Below are 17368 nucleotides of genomic sequence, written 5' to 3' on the forward strand. Positions count from 1 at the left end.
TGGGCTGGCTTTGCTCCCCACATGCATCAAGGAGCCTTGGCTGTCCATGACCCTGTCACTGGTTCGCTGGTTTATCTTACTTGGATCACCTTTGGTATGTCCTGAGCACTGCAGACTAGGAACATCCCACAAGACCTGCAGTCTTGGAGGTACTCTGGCCCATTCCTCTAGCCATTACAGTTTGGCCCTTGTCAAAGTAACTCAAAACCTTACACTTTTTCAGCTTTTAACACATCCACTTCAGGGACAATATGTTCACTGGCTGCCTAATATATTTCACTCACTTTTGATTGTAATGAGAGAATCAATTTTCACTTTACCTGTCCATGCTCATACTGTTATGGGTGATCGGTGTATATTTCCAAGCTTGTTTTTCCTAGTACCTTCTGATGATATATTTTTTTCTATATTTAAATTGCTGTTACTAGGTCATTTGACATCGAGGCCACATTCCCCATGGAGTCCATGCTAACAGTGGCAGTTTATGATTGGGACTTGGTGGGGACTGATGACTTGATTGGAGAGACCAAGATCGATCTGGAGAACCGTTATTACAGCAAGCACAGAGCAACATGTGGGATAGCACAGACATACGCCATGTATGTATAATCAGATATATTGCCTTATATGTTATCTATTATATGTTGTAATTGTTTATCTCGTAGTACACATCATTTGTCCTATTCTTTTAAACACCTAAGGAAGCCATCATTTGTGCTTAGTCCTTATATAAATTTCCTGAAAATAATTGCACAAATTTTACAACCAACACAATATAATCAAAAATACATGAAGAAAAAGTCTTTAAAGAGAAACCGGTTGGCATCTGTTGATACTTTTGTCAAATAAGAATTTGGCTGAAACTCTCATGTGTCATGAACTTTCATAGTGTGCACTCCTGAATATCCACCCCAAGCTTTGATATCTACTGCAAGTCCTCTTTTGGGAATATAGGTGATAGCAGCCCAGGACAAGGTCCATTCTACACAGCACAGCCGCTGTTTCCCAGTCCATTTGAAGAAAGACCCAATCTGGGTCAAACCCAAAAGCACCAGCACCTCACATCTAGTAGTCCAGTGCTACCACATGCACCAGCTTTGAAGCATGGCAGGCACAGACAAATATATTCTGTGTTTAGGGTATCAGTTAATGTTCATTTTAGCAATGCTCTTGGGAGTAGCCAAAAGCACAAAACATAATTTAGGTCCAAACAGCTCTGACGTTAGAGTTTACAAGAAAGATAAAAGTAAGTAAAGTTTTGGTTCTGTTTTCAGACATGGTTATAATATGTGGAGAGATCCCATGAAACCTACCCAGATCTTGTCCAAACTCTGCAAAGAAGGGAAAATTGATGGCCCCCACTATGGCCCCGGAGGACGAGTCAAAGTTCTAAATCGCGTTTTCACTGGTCCCACGGAGATTGAAGATGAAAACGGTGAGGCGATTCTCTTACTCCACTAAATGTTTGCATTTGGTTCAGTGCTAAATATGTACTTTTCAGCAAAGTTTACAAGTATATAAACTGATGTATTTTTTGTATGATTTATTAAATAACTTCAATCAAAACTTTTTTTTTTTTTTTTAATCTGATCCCCCTGGTACTATTTCACAACAACATCTTTTCTTTGTGCCTTCAGAATGCTACTACTACATACACTTTCTCATCTTTATACGAATAAAAAACACATTTATTATTTTTTTATTTTGAATCCTAAGTAGATTAAAAAATAGTAAAAACTCTACAGTGTACTTAAAGCTGAAGTTCCATCTGGTTGCTCCTTACCCCTCCCTCCTCATTGACATACTGTTGAAATGTTTTTTTTTTTTTAAACTTTTAGTTGTCCTCACATACTGTTATCCCTGGGTTTCTGTGCTTCTTTATGCAATGCAAGCATAAAATTGGTGGATGGAAGGGGCTGTAAATAGCTTCCTGAAAACATCACAGCACCCTGCTTTAGTAGTCAATAGTCCTCTTGAAGTGTTTGTAAAATAAATTTAAAAAAAAAGTAACATGTTATACTTACCTGCTCTGTGCAGTGGTTTTGCACAGAAAAGCCCCGATCTTCCTCCTCTCGGGTCCTTCGCTGGCGCTCTGGGACCCTCCCCCTTGCCTAATGCCCCCATAGCAAGCCGCTTGCTATAGGGGCCATTGTGCATGATTGCTCCTGATTCTCTGTGTCCAGAGAAGACATAAAGAGCTTGGCTCAGCCCCACCGCCCACTCCCTCCTCACGGGCTGTGTTAGAGAACAGAGTGAATCAATGGCTCCTGCAGCTGCATCTCAGGCAATGTGGAGGAAGAGCCACTGCTCTCATGCACATCGCTGGATCGGGATCTGGCTTAGGTAATAATTGGGGGGGGGGGAAGGCTGAAGGGGAAGCTGCCCACTGAAGTTTTTCAACCTCCAGAACCACTTTCAGTTCTGATGCAAGCAGTTGGCTGGCTCTTGGGAGTCGTTATGCAAATATCAAAACTCTTTGATAGGTGGGTCTTAGTGTTATGGAGTGGGCACTCCTAGGCAGACTACGTTTGCATGTGATGCTGAGCCTCCAAAAAAGTCTAATGAATAAAGGAGGTGGACCAAGGACAGTCAAGCAGAAGAGGAAAAGGCTAGATGATGCTGGACATCCTCTGGCCAGGAAATGAGGTGGACTGTATCGGACTTGCTGCAGCTTTTAATGCACATTGTGAGAAGCTCACAGTGTGCAGTGAAATCAGAGTAAGCTGTTTCAGCTAGTTATACTCTGATTACAGACCTTATTTTTATTGTGAAAGAACCTAAAATATATGTAAACTAAATCAATCTTCTGATCAGCTCCTGGGCCTTTGGCTCTCAGCTAAGTGTCATAAAGAGGTAGTTGTATGATAGTTGTATTGTAGAATTAACACTTGTTCTTGTGAAAAATGTATTAACTAGTAAAATTGTACTAACAGTCCCTCTACTGAAGTCTACTCAAACCTTGAGTTCAAAAGAAAATAGGTTATGGATTTACGGACACCTACAGTTTCATTGTTGAGCAGTTTATCTGTTGGTACATCTAATGTGATGATATTATAACAGTGCCAATGAAACACCTAAAAGGGATAGATAACTTAGGATTGTGTTCTATTGAGAAAGATCCTGCCAGTAGACTACCATTTCCTCAAATCGTCCTTAAAAATTGAGTTGGTTTAAATCAGTACTGTTTCTCTTAGAAGGAGAGTTAATTCTCAAACACGTATGATTCTATTACCCTTTGAGATCTTCTAACAATATTGTACCTGCAGGTCAGAAGAAACAAACAGACGAACATTTGGCCCTTTCGGTTCTTCAGCACTGGGAGGAGATTCCGCGAGTTGGCTGCAGGTTGATTCCGGAACATGTAGAGACACGACCCCTGTTAAATCCAGACAAGCCAGGAATTGAACAGGTGAAATAAATGTTCTTAATCCGCAAAATCTGCACCAATTTTACATACATAATGAGGTCAGCTATTTTGTTCAATGAAGCAATTTTCAAGCAAGGCTTCTTTCTTGCAGGGTCGTATAGAAATGTGGGTAGATATGTTTCCCATGGACATGCCAGCTCCGGGTCCTGCCATTGATATCTCTCCAAGGAAACCAAAAAGGTACAAGAAAACCTTTTTCTATGTGATAAAATTGTTCTCCATTTCAAAATCTGATCTTTTTTATATCAATTGAATCAAGTTATAATTAAGACAATGCTTGTTGTGAAATGTCCAGTGCTGGACACACATTTTTTTCAACTAGTTATCAATAGTTAATTTCATTCCTTGTGATACCATCATATTTAATGATGGTGTCACTCTCACTGCTAAATTATTAATTATTAAAAAGGAGCGCTTTGGGGATAAATAGTTAGCATAACTTACAGGGATGTGCCCTTTGGGCTGATTGCACTCAGGGACACACTTCTCTCAACTATTGGTGGCAACTGGTCAGCATCTAAATTTGTGTGAAATAAAGGTTTGGGAGTATATTTCCATTCTGTGTCTTACCAACTTCCCCCATCCCTCCCCAGTGAATAGTTCCAATAGAACAGCTGAAGAGTTCCCATGAGTCAAGCTTAACTCAACCGTGCTATATAAGACTGGAGAACCTACTGAAGTGGCCTTGATGCAGGCATTCAATTTTGAAATTATATTCTAGTTGGGACATATAGGAGACACGAGAAACACAGCTAATAACATAACAATAAAACCTGAAATACAGTTCCTTAAAAAAGTATTCATACCCCTTGAAATTTTCCATATTTTATCATGTTGCAACCAAAAAGGTAAGTGTATTTTGCTGGAGGGTGAACCTCCGCCCCAGTCTCGAGTCTTTTGCAGACTCTAACAGGTTTTCTTCCAAGATTGCCCTGTATTTGGCTCCATCCATCTTCCCATCAACTCTGACCAGCTTCCCTGTCCCTGCTGAAAAAAATCATCCCCACAACATGATGCTGCCACCACCATGTTTCATGGTGGAAATGGTGTGTTCAGGGTGACGTGCAGTGTTAGTTTTCGGCCACACATAGCATTTTTTTTTTTAGGCTAAAAAGTTACATTTTGGTCTCATCTGACCAGAGCATCTTCTTCCATGTTTGCTGTGTCCCCCACATGGCTTCTGGCAAACTGCAAATGGGAGTTCCTATGGCTTTCTTTTAACAATGGCTTTGTTCTTGCCACACTTCAATAAAGGCCAGATTTGTGGAGTGCACAACTAATTGTCGTGCTTTGGACAGATTCTCCCACCCGAGCTGTGGATCTCTGCAGCTCCTCCAGAGTTACCATGGGCCTCTTGGCTGCTTCTCTGATGAATGCTCTCCTTGCCCGGCCTTTCAGTTTAGATGGACGGCCATGTCTTGGTAGGTTTGCAGTTGTGCCATACTCTTTCCATTTTCAGATAATGGATTGAACAGTGCTCCGTGAGATGTTCAAAACTTGGGATTTTTTTTTTATAACCTAACTCTGTGTTAAACTTCTCCACAGCTTTATCCCCAACCTGTCTGGTGTGTTCCTTGGCCTTCATGATGCTGTTTGCTCACTAAGGTTCTCTAACAAACTTCTGAGGGCTTCACAGAACAGCTGTATTTATACTGAGTTTAAATTATACACAGGTGGACTCTATTTACTAATTAGGTGATTTCTGAAGGCAATTGGTTCCACTTGATTTTAGTTAGGGGTATCAGAGTAAAGGGGGCTGAATACAAATGCAAACCACACTTTTTTCACATATGTATTTGTAAAAAAAATTTAAAACCATTTATCATGTTCCTTCCACTTCACAATGATGTGCCACTTTGTGTTGGTCTATCACATGAAATCCCCAAAAAGTATATTTACGTTTTTGGTTGTAACATGACAAAAATGTGGAATATTTTAAGGGGTATGAACAATTTTTCAAGGCACTTGCATCTGTTTTGAGAGGAGGCTTAGGGGCTGCCACGCACCTTTAAGGGAATACATTTGTTATGTAATTTATGTAAAATCTATATGCAAATATCTGATTTATCCAAAACCTTTCCCTGCTACCAGGACCATATTTCCAAAAAATAGTTTTGTTTTAAGCTTCCATGTAAACCAAAGGTAGTTTTGTATTGTACTTGTTGCTATTGTTGTAAGGTGACCTTGGGTGTTCTGCAAGGCGCCTATAAATAAAATGTATTATTATTATTATTACTTTGCTTCATAAGTATGTCAAAGCTGATCTGTAGCCATTTAGAGAAACCCAGGTCATGTAGCTGTGCCAGTGTTATTCTCTGAAGATGTTACCGTGTAAAGTCTTTACATTTTACTTGCTTCAATTGGACCATTGGCTCCCCCTCAAATTGTACGACTGTAGAGCAGTAATACAAGCACTGGTCTGAAGGATGGATTAAGGAAAACATGCTCTGCTCATGCTATGGTTTATTAATGTAATGTTGCTATGGAATAACGATGACGGCGTCTTGGTGGCTGATCTGTGCTAACTCACAGGGACTTCTGTACACAGTGGTCTCGGACATTCTTCAGCTGCTGGCATGGGCTTTCAATAGGGAAAATAGCAAGTGATTTCAAATGCAATAACTTGGAATTCACAGGTAATACATACATCCTACAAAATACCTAGTCATTAGAAATACAAATACTGTATGAGGGTGGCTACAGATTCTCTTTGAGGCCTCATGCACACAGGATTTTTTTTTTTTTAACTCTCCTAGAAGCCAGCAGCGTTTTTGCAGAAAAAATGCCTGACGCTTGTAAAAGTGTCCAAAGCTTTTACAAGCTTTTATGCCCCGTACACACGATCAGAAATGTCGCCAGCAAAAATCCAATGAGAGCTTTTGGTCGGAAAATGCAACCGTGTGTATGCTCCATCGGACTTTTACTGGCGGAATTCCAGCCAGCAAAAGATTGAGAGCAGGTTCTCTATTTTTCGGTCGGGAAAAGTTCCCTATTTGAAAACGCGATCGTCTGTATGCAATTCCGACGTGCAAAAAATCACGCATGCTCGGAAACAATTCGACGCATGCTCAGAAGCATTGAACTTTATTTTCTCGGCTCTTTGTAGTGTTGTACGTCACCGTGTTCTGGACGGTCAAGTTCAGAGAACTTTTGTGTGACCGTGTGTATGCAAGCCAAGCTTGAGTGGAATTCCGTCGGAAAAAACATCCACGATTTTTCCAATGGAAATTCCACTCGTGTGTACGGGGCATAGGGGGCTTTTACAGGTGTCAAGCTCTTGGACGTTAATTCATTTCATTGGCCAGAATAAATAATTTCTTCTGGCCATGGAAATTAATTAATGCTCAAGCACTAGCTTGTAGGCAAATTTAGCAGCTTCTAGCAGCTTTTAGTAGCATCAAGCGTTTTTCTGACCAAATTCTGCTGCTCCTGGATGTACTGGCATTGGGTTTTTTTTCCTGCCTCTAAAAGGCTCTTTAAACAAAAAATCTCCTGTCACTAAACGCTGCTGAAAGCCTCATGCCCCGTATACATGATCGGATTTTCCGACAACAAATGTTGGATGTGACTTGTTGGCGGAAAGTCAGACCATGTGTATGCTCCATCGAACATTTGTTGGCGGACTTTCCGCAAACAAATGTTGGCTAGCAGGTTCTCAAATTTTCCACCAACAAATGTTTGTTGTTGGACTTTCTGATCGTGTGTACACAAGTCCGTCGGACAAAAGTCCACGCAGGCTCGGAATCAAGTACGAGACGGAGATATAACTAGCGTTCGTAATGGAGATATCACATACGTCTTGTACATCACTACGTTCGTAATTGTTGGCCAACATTTGTGTGACCGTGTGTATGCAGGACAAGTTGGAGCCAACATCCTTCGAATAAAAATCCACGGTTTTGTTGATGGAAAGTCCGATTGTGTGTACGGGGCTTAAGTGTGCATGGAAACATAGGCTAACATGAGGGGCCTTTGGAGGCAGGAAAAATAAACGCCAAATGCCCCTAGAAGCAGCTGTAAAAAAAAGTCCAGTGTGTATGAGGTTTAATTATCCAAATGCCAATAAAAATGAATTATTTAAGACGTTGCCTGCATATTTTGTAATATGAATAAATCCTGTATCAATGAGTGTTGAAGCTACAGGAAGAATGCTGCTATTCTAGGCAACTGGCAGGACACCATGGGATTGATTTACTAAAACTAGAGAGTGCAAAATCTGGTGCATCTGTATAGAAACCAATCAGCTTTCAGGTTTTTTTTTGTCAAAGTTTCATTGAACAAGCTGAAGTTAGAAGCTGATTGGCTACCATGCACAGCTGCACCAGATTCTGCACTCTCCAGTAAAACAACCCCCATGTTTAGATACTGGTATAGTGAGTGAGCCTTTCCCAAGGACCACTTTATGTTCTTTTAGGATTACACTGTATTTCCTTGTAGGAGCATTATAACTAGGGTTGCACGATACCTTTTTTTTTCACCAGCTAGTACGAGTACGATACTTTCGGCCAAGTATTCACAGATTGCGAGTACCAATACCTTTGCAGTGCTCTTTGAGCCCATACAAAATGAATGGGCTCAAACCGCACTGCATAGAATCGCATACGATTTGAACAGGAATCAGACCGCAAAGGTATCGGTTTCGGGTATCGGAGCATTTTCACGAGTACCAGTACACATGAAAATACTCAGTATCAGCACCCCTAATTATTACAATTCAACCAATTATATTTTAATAAGGAAACCTTACACACAGTGTTCCATCTGTAGAAATTCAACATCATTTCTGAAGGATTTGCTTAAATGTATTTTCTGCTGTGTTCAGACACAAAACTTACCATTGTACATTGTATTGTTTGAGTTTAAAAGTGTTTGAAAATATATCACCCTAAACTGGCCAATTAATAGCTTGCCAGATGTACCAGTTCCTCCAGTTGACAATTGTTATAGAACCCAACTATCCACTTCTCTGGACAATAGGCATTACCTATTGAAATAATAATATCACTTGGACTTTTGTTCATCAACTGGGAGGATTCAAGATTACAAAATAAACTATATGGTCTAGAATCTCCAAACAATTTACCGTGTTCTCAGCTGTGTTATGTGGCTGTGCCCACATCTCTGGGCATTAAAAACATGAATAAAACTGTATTAGGGAGGCTACAGACCAGTGTTACATTTTCAAATGACATTGCAAATGAATTATTGAAGAAGTGACCTTGTATAAAGTAACTCATATAGTGCAGCACAACTGAATATACCACTTTAAACTCTTATGTATTCTGTGTTCGTAAAAAAGTCCTTTGCATAAAAATCAAATCAAAAGTGTCATAAGACTATATATATATATATATATATATATATATATATATATATATATATATATATATATATATATATATATATATATATGATCCACCGCAGTGTTCTTCAATCACCAATCGGCATATGACACCATTAGTGAACACCACCACCAGTTGAAATACCTGCTCACCCCAAAGATGAGTTCAATAGACTCTATGTAAAAAATACTCCTGCGATATACCCTGCTTCCTCCCCTCCAGGGATGCAACTCTGTTAGCACGTCTCTTAGCTCAGTGAACCACATGCAATCAAAAAGGCAGACTACATAATGCTCTCCATTTCAACTAATTTATTAAAACGCCCCCATAAAAACACACTGTGGTCTGATGAGACTGTGGTCTGATGAGACCAAGATAAACGTATGTGGTTCAGATGGTGTCAAGCCTGTGTGGCAGCAACCAGATGAGGAGTACAAAGTTAAGTGTGTCTTGCCTACAGTCAAGCATGGTGGTGGGAGTGTCATGAGTGCTGCCGGCACTGGGGAGCTACAGTTCATTGAGGAAACCATGAATGCCAACATGTACTGTGACATACTGAAGCAGAGCATGATCCCCTCCCTTCGGAGACGGGGCCACAGGGCAGTATTCCAACATGATAACGACCCCAAACACAACTCCAAAACTACCACTGCCTTGCTAAAGAAGCTGAGGATAAAGGTGATGGACTGGCCAAGCATGACTCCAGACCTAAACCCTATTGAGCATCTGTGGGACATCCTCAAACGGAAGGTGGAGGAGCGCAAGGTCTCTAACATCCACCAGGCTCCGTGATGTCATCCTGGAGGAGTGGAAGAAGACTCCAGTGGCAACCTGTGAAGCTCTGGTGAACTCCATGACCAAGAGGGTTAAGGCAGTGCTGGAAAATAATGATGGCCACACAAAATATTAACACTTTGGGCTCAATTTGGACATTTTCACTTAGGGGTGTACTCACTTTTGTTGCCAGCGGTTTAGACATTAATGGCTGTATGTAGACTTTGTTTCATGACACTTTTGATTTAATTTGATTTTTATGCAAAGGACTTTTTTTAAGAACACAGAATACATAAGGGGTTTAAAGAGGTATATTCAGTGGCGCTGCACTATATGAGTTACTTTATGTGTTATTTGGTGGAGTGAAATCAGTATGAGTGTACAGCAGCAACTGAACACGCTTGAGTAATAAATATTGACACAGGATTTTGTCATATACTGATATAGGATTAAAATGGGTAAGAGCATCACATTTTAGAGGTAGCGCTGATTGTATTTCATACCCAAGTGACCTTGTATGTTTTGCATTATGTATTAACCTTGTATTGGTGGGTACTAAAGCTACAGGAAGAACACTGCTCTTCTGGGCAACTTCTAGGACATCATGTTTGGACGTTGGTACATTGGTTAAGGGTTTGCAGTAAACCACTTCTGCCCTTTCAGGGATTTACAGTACAGGCCATAACTTATTAATAAGGAGACCTTCCATTGTACCAGTGTCTAAGAGAACAGTGTTCTATCTGTAGGAGTTCAACCTCATTTCCAATGGTTTTACTGAAGTGTATTTTCTGCCTTGTTCAGACACAAATGTTGATATTGTATTGTCTTAGTATAATCTTAGTTTAATCATTTTGATATCACTCTGAACTCGCCAAGTAATATCCTGGCAGATAAACCAGTTCCTCCAGTTGACAATCATTATAGAACCCAACTATCTACTTTGCTGGAAAATAGGCATTACCTCTTGAATTAATATCACTTGGACTTTTGTTCATCAACTGGGTGGATTCAAGATTCCAGAACAAAGGAGATAATGTAGAACCTCCAAACAATTCCCCGTGTTCTCAGTCCCTATGTGCCCACATCTCACTTGTCTCACTATCTCCTTGCCAGATACGAGCTTAGAGTGATAATTTGGAATACCGATGAGGTAATCCTGGAAGATGATGATTACTTCACAGGAGAAAAGTCTAGTGACATTTTTGTCAGGGGGTACGTACCAGTGAAAAAAGGTTGACTTTGTGTTGTGTGTGGGCTTCTGTGTACACTTGTGGCGCACACACCAGTTCCCATGCTACCTTTGTTGCCGGTTTTACGCTTTTGTGTTGTGTGTGAATAACAGAATTTTGCTTTTTTTGCTCCCTTTTTTTTGTTTGATTTCTTTGTCTACCTCATGTTTACCGTCGCACTCTTGAAAACTAGTTTTGAACTACGTGTTATAATTTGGAACACTGATGAAGTGATTCTAGAAGATGATGCTTTCATGACAGGAGAGAAGATGTCAGACATCTATGTCAAGGGGTAATGATGCACGGCCCGGACCCTTCTAACACCCACACCCTACCCTACTCCCACCCCCATCCCTTCTAACCTGCCTAACCCTCTTCCCTGGGCGCAGCAATTGTGCATATCCCCTGTCACTCATCACTGCTTGTGTCACTGCACTGAACTGCACTGGTCTGCTACACCCTTTTGCTTGCTCGCTCCCATCTCTAGCTGGTCTTTGGGTTGCAATGTGGTGGATCTATTGGGTTTTTTGATGCCATGAAAATACTCTTCAGTTTTTGAGGTCCTCAAATTGATTTATGTTTCACCAATTTATTATGTGTGCAGGAAAATTACTGGACACTTCCAGTGTCATAACTCAAATTGCCACCACCTTTCGCAGGTTTATATACCCTGATTTAAAATGAATTCCTTGCTTTGACCACCATAAATTGGAAATCTCTTCGATCCAAAATTTTCTTTACCAAAACAATTAAACAAAAGTCCATGTAAAAAAAATGATCTGATGATAAAGATAGGTGATCCATTGGCCTAGCTTTTCTGCAAGCACAGATTGCATTATGTTGATCTGTGTCACCAATTAATTTAGGTAATCACAGATATGTAGATTAATTTTTAAACACTTTCCACTACTATAAATGGTTTTTAATTAACCTTTTCATAAGTTCATAATATTCATTACCAGGAAAAATATATAAAATTTGCTGAAGGGAACATCAGCTAAGAAGCTGGCATTAATTCCAAATGACTTTACTATTCGTAAATTGAATCTTCCAAAAAAGCTTTAAAAGTAAGTAACAGAAATACAATTTAGGTCAAAACACAAGAAAATATTTACGTAATAAAATATATATAATGATTTACATCATTCTTATTCTGAGTTGAGGTACTTGATACACTGGAACCAACTTAGGTACACAAGCAGAATTAGCCACAAGTAAAAATAAATTATCAATAATTCAGATATAGATACACAACTTGCACCCAAGCTAACTTATTTGGATTTATAAAGATAAGGTAAAAAAAACTCTGGCCGTCTCACGTTTACTAGCAGAAATATTTAAAGGGACTATTATGTATTGATCCTAAACATAAAAAGTTACGTTGTTCAGGATCCAATATCTTCCTTTCTACTTAATACGGGGTAAAATGTTTTGAACCAAATCTATTTCTAATCCCGACTCCTGGTGTGATGATGTCCACCCTCAGCACTGGAGAGGTCTTTCTTGCCCTGGTTCCACCACACAATCCCACTAGCTAGCGATGCCTCCAGGAGTGGGTGTGTCTGCATACAGTGTGATTCATGTGTTTGCACCAAGGTTTACAATAAGAGGGCTTTTATTTGCACAGTATGAAATTGTTTTTGCATTGTGTTCCCAGATTCCAGGTAAGTGCCTTTCACACCTCCTTGTTTCTGAGAGAGCCCTTAAATGTAGCTGCTGACCATGGCAAAAACAGCCATATTTCAGGAATGCAAACCATGAATTAACCAAGATCTAGGACAAACACCATGGTTGTATATTGGACTGATATTTTAGAACAGGTAAAATCACATTAATGTGTGGACTATATTGTTGGTTTGTCCAGTAATTATTACATGTAGCCAAATCATTGGATACAGTGACATTTCTATATTTTATGTAAAGGTACACTTCAGTCAAAATAAAAAATGTATCCTGTGTCACCTCTGACAAATCAGTTCGGAGCTTACACAAGACTTTCTTTTTCCGAGTCTGATGGGTGAGTATATCTTGTTGGGGAGCGGAGAAGTTTACGTGACTCTTATCCTTTAACTTTCATGTATAAAGGAAGGGGTCACTTCAAAATAGAACTATGGCCTCTCATTAAAGGAGAAGTACAGCCAAAGCTTGTTTGGCTGTACTTCTCCTGTGGATCACAGGAGTGCAGTTAATTGTGCACTCCTGTGACCCGTTTTCATACCTCCCAACTTTCCAAGATGGGAATAAGGGACACCTATTGGAAAAAATATCTAGGCATAGAACACACCCTCTGCCACGCCCCCCCTGAAAGGAGAATTGTACAAACAAATGATTGGTTAAACCCACAAGTGCCTTTTTACCACTACTATTCCTTTATATTGGCTTTTTGAATTTACAAATGCAACAATTTGGAAACTGGATGAAAGGTTTAGCACTGGGAAACACCTTTTGAAAGATAAAAAGTGCATTTTATATACAACTATATAGATCAGACCAATATGAGGGACACATGAGGAGGAAAGAGGGACAGAAGGACTCCAAATCAGGGACAGTCCCTCAAAATCAGGGACAGTTGGGAGCTATGTGTTTTCAGTAGACAGCGAGGTGAGGCCCACTGTTAGCTGATGTCACAAAGCCGGGCTAGGCTCGGGAAAGATCGTGACCATAAAGTCGGGATCTGCCCACATGCCTGGACTGGCACCCGGCTCAGCTTCTCAGCGAGCCGCTGAGAGCCTGAGCTGGCTGCTCCCACCCCATCCACAGCCCAGCACGGGAGGGGGGAGCCAGTGACTGACAGCAGCTCTCTGCTCAGGGAGCTTTGAGAACCGAGCGATCGGCGGTGTTTGATTGCTCGGATCTCAGCCTTAGAGACGGCAGGGGGACATATGCAGCATTGGACCGATGCTGCATCCACCTAGGTAGGTATAATTCTACAATGAAAAATATTCCCATACTTCTCTTTTGATAATATGTGCCACATCACTTAATTATTAATGCATTTGCACTTGTGGTTTTCTTTTAGTCCCCCTAAAAAGTCCCACAAATTCCAGTTTAAGCCTGCTAGTGAAGCCCACCTAATCCAGATTTTTGAAATGGAGTGGCAATGATGCTGCACCTCTCCTGAATTCAGAGCAGAGTTGCCACTCTAATGTAGTCTGTGCCTGCTTGCTTCGTGGCTATCGTCATTGACACTGCTGATTCACAAGCCTGTGGATTGTCAGTCAATGCCTGGACACACCTAGCCCTGCCCACTAATTTCTTGATTGACAGCACTGCCTTTATTGCTGAAACCCTCCCCCCTCCCGGTGTGAGCTGCAGTGTCTGGGAGGAGAAGCGTGTGAGACACAAATGATGGAGGATTTGGCTCAGTCAGAAAAGGTAAAGGAAGTTTTGAGTTTTGAGACTTATGTACAGTATCACATAGTAACTACATTTGGGACTTGTTAAGACTGACTGGGACTTGTTAAAATTCCCCAGAAAACAATGGCTGCTTCCCTTTTTGTGTATGCAACATATACACATTTACAACTCATTTTGGACCTTCCAGTAACAAGGAGGTTTTCCGCAGAGAGAAAGCTGACTGTGAAGGCGAAGATGATGCATCAACGGAGTATACTGCATGCAACATTTCCTCTCATTTTCCTTCATTCGTGTCTACACTAATATCTGTTAACGAAATATCTATATGCATAGCTCTGTACTTCCTTCCTGTGTGGGGCATGTGGGTTTATGTCTGTGTGTATTTTCTGTTTTGTATGTTTAGCATGTAAATGTTATCTTGCCTAAGAATGTCTATTTAATATGTACATAAATGTTTATGTCAGAAAAAAAAACTATTACAGGAGTTTTGTCATCAAAGGGTCAGTCCACTCTAAACGAATAAGCTGACTCCCATACTGGGATATTTTACCAATCAAGTACTGTCCTTGACAGTTCACAAACTAAGCCTTCTCCTGCAACCATTTTGGTCCAAAGATCAATCTTCAGGGCCAGGTTTACACTTCCTCCCCTCTGTAGGCCAACCGTTCTACCTCACTTGACTGGCTAGTCTTATTGTTATATGAACAAGCTAAGATGTCATAGCCACACAAGGTACACAAATCTTTGGGACAGCGAGGCTAGAGGGGGTTTGTTTACCTACTAATCAGCACACTTAAAACTGAAGACTAGAAGACTAGAGAGAACTAATGGTGTTTCTTCATAATTGTATTGACCTAAAACATAGAATACTAGTCCACCAACAAAAAGTACAAATTGTGCAGGGACAAGATTGAAGGCCCAGCTGCATCATTCTTGGCAGCAACACCACACTAGGCTATGGCCTACATTGGCTGTACATAAAATGGGACCTGTCTGTCTTTCTTTTGTGTATTTGTTGTAAAGTATCCAGAAGTGTCAGCAAGCCTTAACTGGATATGGAGCTGTGAAGTTAACTTTACAGATAATAAAAAGCCATTGGATGATGCAACCTGTATGGGTGAATCAATGTAAGCCCTCAGAACTGTAGACCCTCTGGCTATTTATATATCTACAGGATTTCAGGAATAAATGTTACCTCAAGAGCTGACTTTGTGGGGTCCCCTGCCTTCTGATACATAGTATTAATCTAGCTGGGAAAGTGAGATCTTCCCCAACCTTTGTAAAGGTTGCAACAGGAACATGGAATTGGGAACCGTAATCTTAAAGCCAAACTCCAGGAAGCTTGAAAGATTCTCTGTTGCAGTGGGGCTGTGCCAACACTGCAAGGGTTAACTGCTCATTCAGGTCAAGGCGGCATAGAAAAGAAGATTTACTTACCTGATCCTCCACTCCTCTGCACTGCTAGACCAGTCCCTTCAGTGTCTTTTCCACCATACTTCAGCATTCTAAAGCCAGCCATAGATGATTTGATTTTCTTTCCTGGAACCACGGGTTGCAGGAAAGAATGTTGCTCGATTCTTCCATCAACAGCCGGGAGAACACACAGTGATTATTGCTAGTAATAGCATAGCCCCCTGGCAATAATAGCATGAAAAATCCAACAGGCTAGTTGTACCCAAGTTGATCGATCGATCAACCTGGATATAATCAGCCTGCCCATTAATGGTGATCGATCGATCAACCTGGATACAATCAGCCTGCACTTACATGGTTCGAATCTCAGTGAAAAAAATGTGCTAAATACCGCGCTGTCCAAAGAAGGGGGGGAAGCTGCTAGCACGCAAATGACAATTGCAAAAAGTAAAATGGGAAAGTGATGGTACAGCGCTAGTGACAATTTAAAATTTAAATGGGTAGTCTAAAATGCAGAGATGACCTAATACACATCTAAAATATATCAAAATTAGAATAATTGTGAAGATATCAAACAGTATACATGTGCAATATTGAAAAAAATATATCAGATGATTAAACCAATGTATAACATGCATATAAAATGCAGTGATATCAGGTGATTAAACCAATGTATACCATACATATAAATGCAGTAATGTCAGGTGATTAAACCAATATATACCATACACATAAAATACAGTGAACAACTTACTGTAAACTCAAAAGCAATAATAGAAAAAATGAGCAAAGAAAACGTCCATTGAGTGAGAAAAAAGTGTTTGATGAAAATGGAAATGTCCAAAACATATGTATCTTGATGCCCCAAATGGTAATTAACAAGCCACCGCTAAACGTGCATGAAAAGGGGGGGATGGAACACCGCCACCAATAACACTGAGGCTTACCGGAAAAAGTGGATTCAGTAGGACATACGCCCTATGAATCAAACAGACTTGTCGGTGATTCTTTACCAAAGATAATAAGGCCCAGATGGATATAGGCATTGGTAGAATTGGGTAAAATAATCTTCTCACAAGGACCACCGGTCAACAAGAAAGGAGGCCCCAAGATATATAAAACGTCTCGTGGATTCAAACTTTTAAGGTCAAAAAGAAATAAAAAACGCACATAGTGTGAATCCGCATAACACAAAATTTATTAAAAAATGAAAGATTTATACTCACATTTAGAAGAAGTAAAACAAGCGCTTGTTAATCAATAAAATTACGCAATGAGAACAGCAGGCTCGACCTGGGTAAAGAATCACCGACAAGTCTGTTTGATTCATGGGGCGTATGTCCTACTGAATCCACTTAAGCCTCAGTGTTATTGGTGGCGGTGCTCCATCCCCCCTTTTCATGCACGTTTAGTGGTGGCTTATTGATTACCATTTGGGACGTCAAGATACATATGTTTTGGACATTTCCATTTTCATCAAACACTTTTTTCTCACTCAATGGACGTTTTCTTTGTTCATTTTTTCTATTATTGCTTTTGAGTTTACAGTAAGTTGTTCACTGTATTTTATGTGTATGGTATATATTGGTTTAATCACCTGACATCACTGCATTTATATGTATGGTATACATTGGTTTAATCACCTGATATCACTGCATTTTATATGCATTTTATACATTGGTTTAATCACCTGATATCACTGCATTTTATATGCATTTTATACATTGGTTTAATCACCTGATATCATTATTTCAATATTGCACATGTATACTGTTTGATATCTTCACAATTATTCTAATTTTGATATATTTTAGATGTGTACTAAG

The 17368-nt window shown here is 40.1% G+C and overlaps 1 protein-coding gene across 22 annotated transcripts in view; it reads left to right on the top strand.

The window, feature by feature from the left end:
- OTOF (otoferlin) overlaps window positions 1–17368 on the top strand; it is a 500270-nt gene that overhangs the window by 458804 nt on the left and 24098 nt on the right. For 11 of the 22 annotated variants that reach the window (XR_012243739.1, XM_073625193.1, XM_073625192.1 and 8 more), the window contains 5 exons: window positions 429–599; window positions 1275–1435; window positions 3267–3409; window positions 3519–3607; window positions 10966–11064. Coding sequence is in view for 21 of the 22 variants with exons in the window: in XM_073625193.1 (XP_073481294.1) it covers window positions 429–599; window positions 1275–1435; window positions 3267–3409; window positions 3519–3607; window positions 10966–11064 (663 nt within the window). In the remaining variant the exon portion in view is untranslated. Of the gene's footprint in view, window positions 1–428; window positions 600–1274; window positions 1436–3266; window positions 3410–3518; window positions 3608–10656; window positions 10756–10965; window positions 11065–17368 lie in introns of all 22 variants that reach the window. The other 11 variants (XM_073625200.1, XM_073625195.1, XM_073625194.1 and 8 more) reach the window with 1 other exon arrangement.

Source organism: Aquarana catesbeiana, linkage group LG04, assembly GCF_042186555.1.
Source record: "Aquarana catesbeiana isolate 2022-GZ linkage group LG04, ASM4218655v1, whole genome shotgun sequence".
In the NCBI taxonomy this organism is placed as follows: Eukaryota; Metazoa; Chordata; class Amphibia; order Anura; family Ranidae; genus Aquarana; species Aquarana catesbeiana.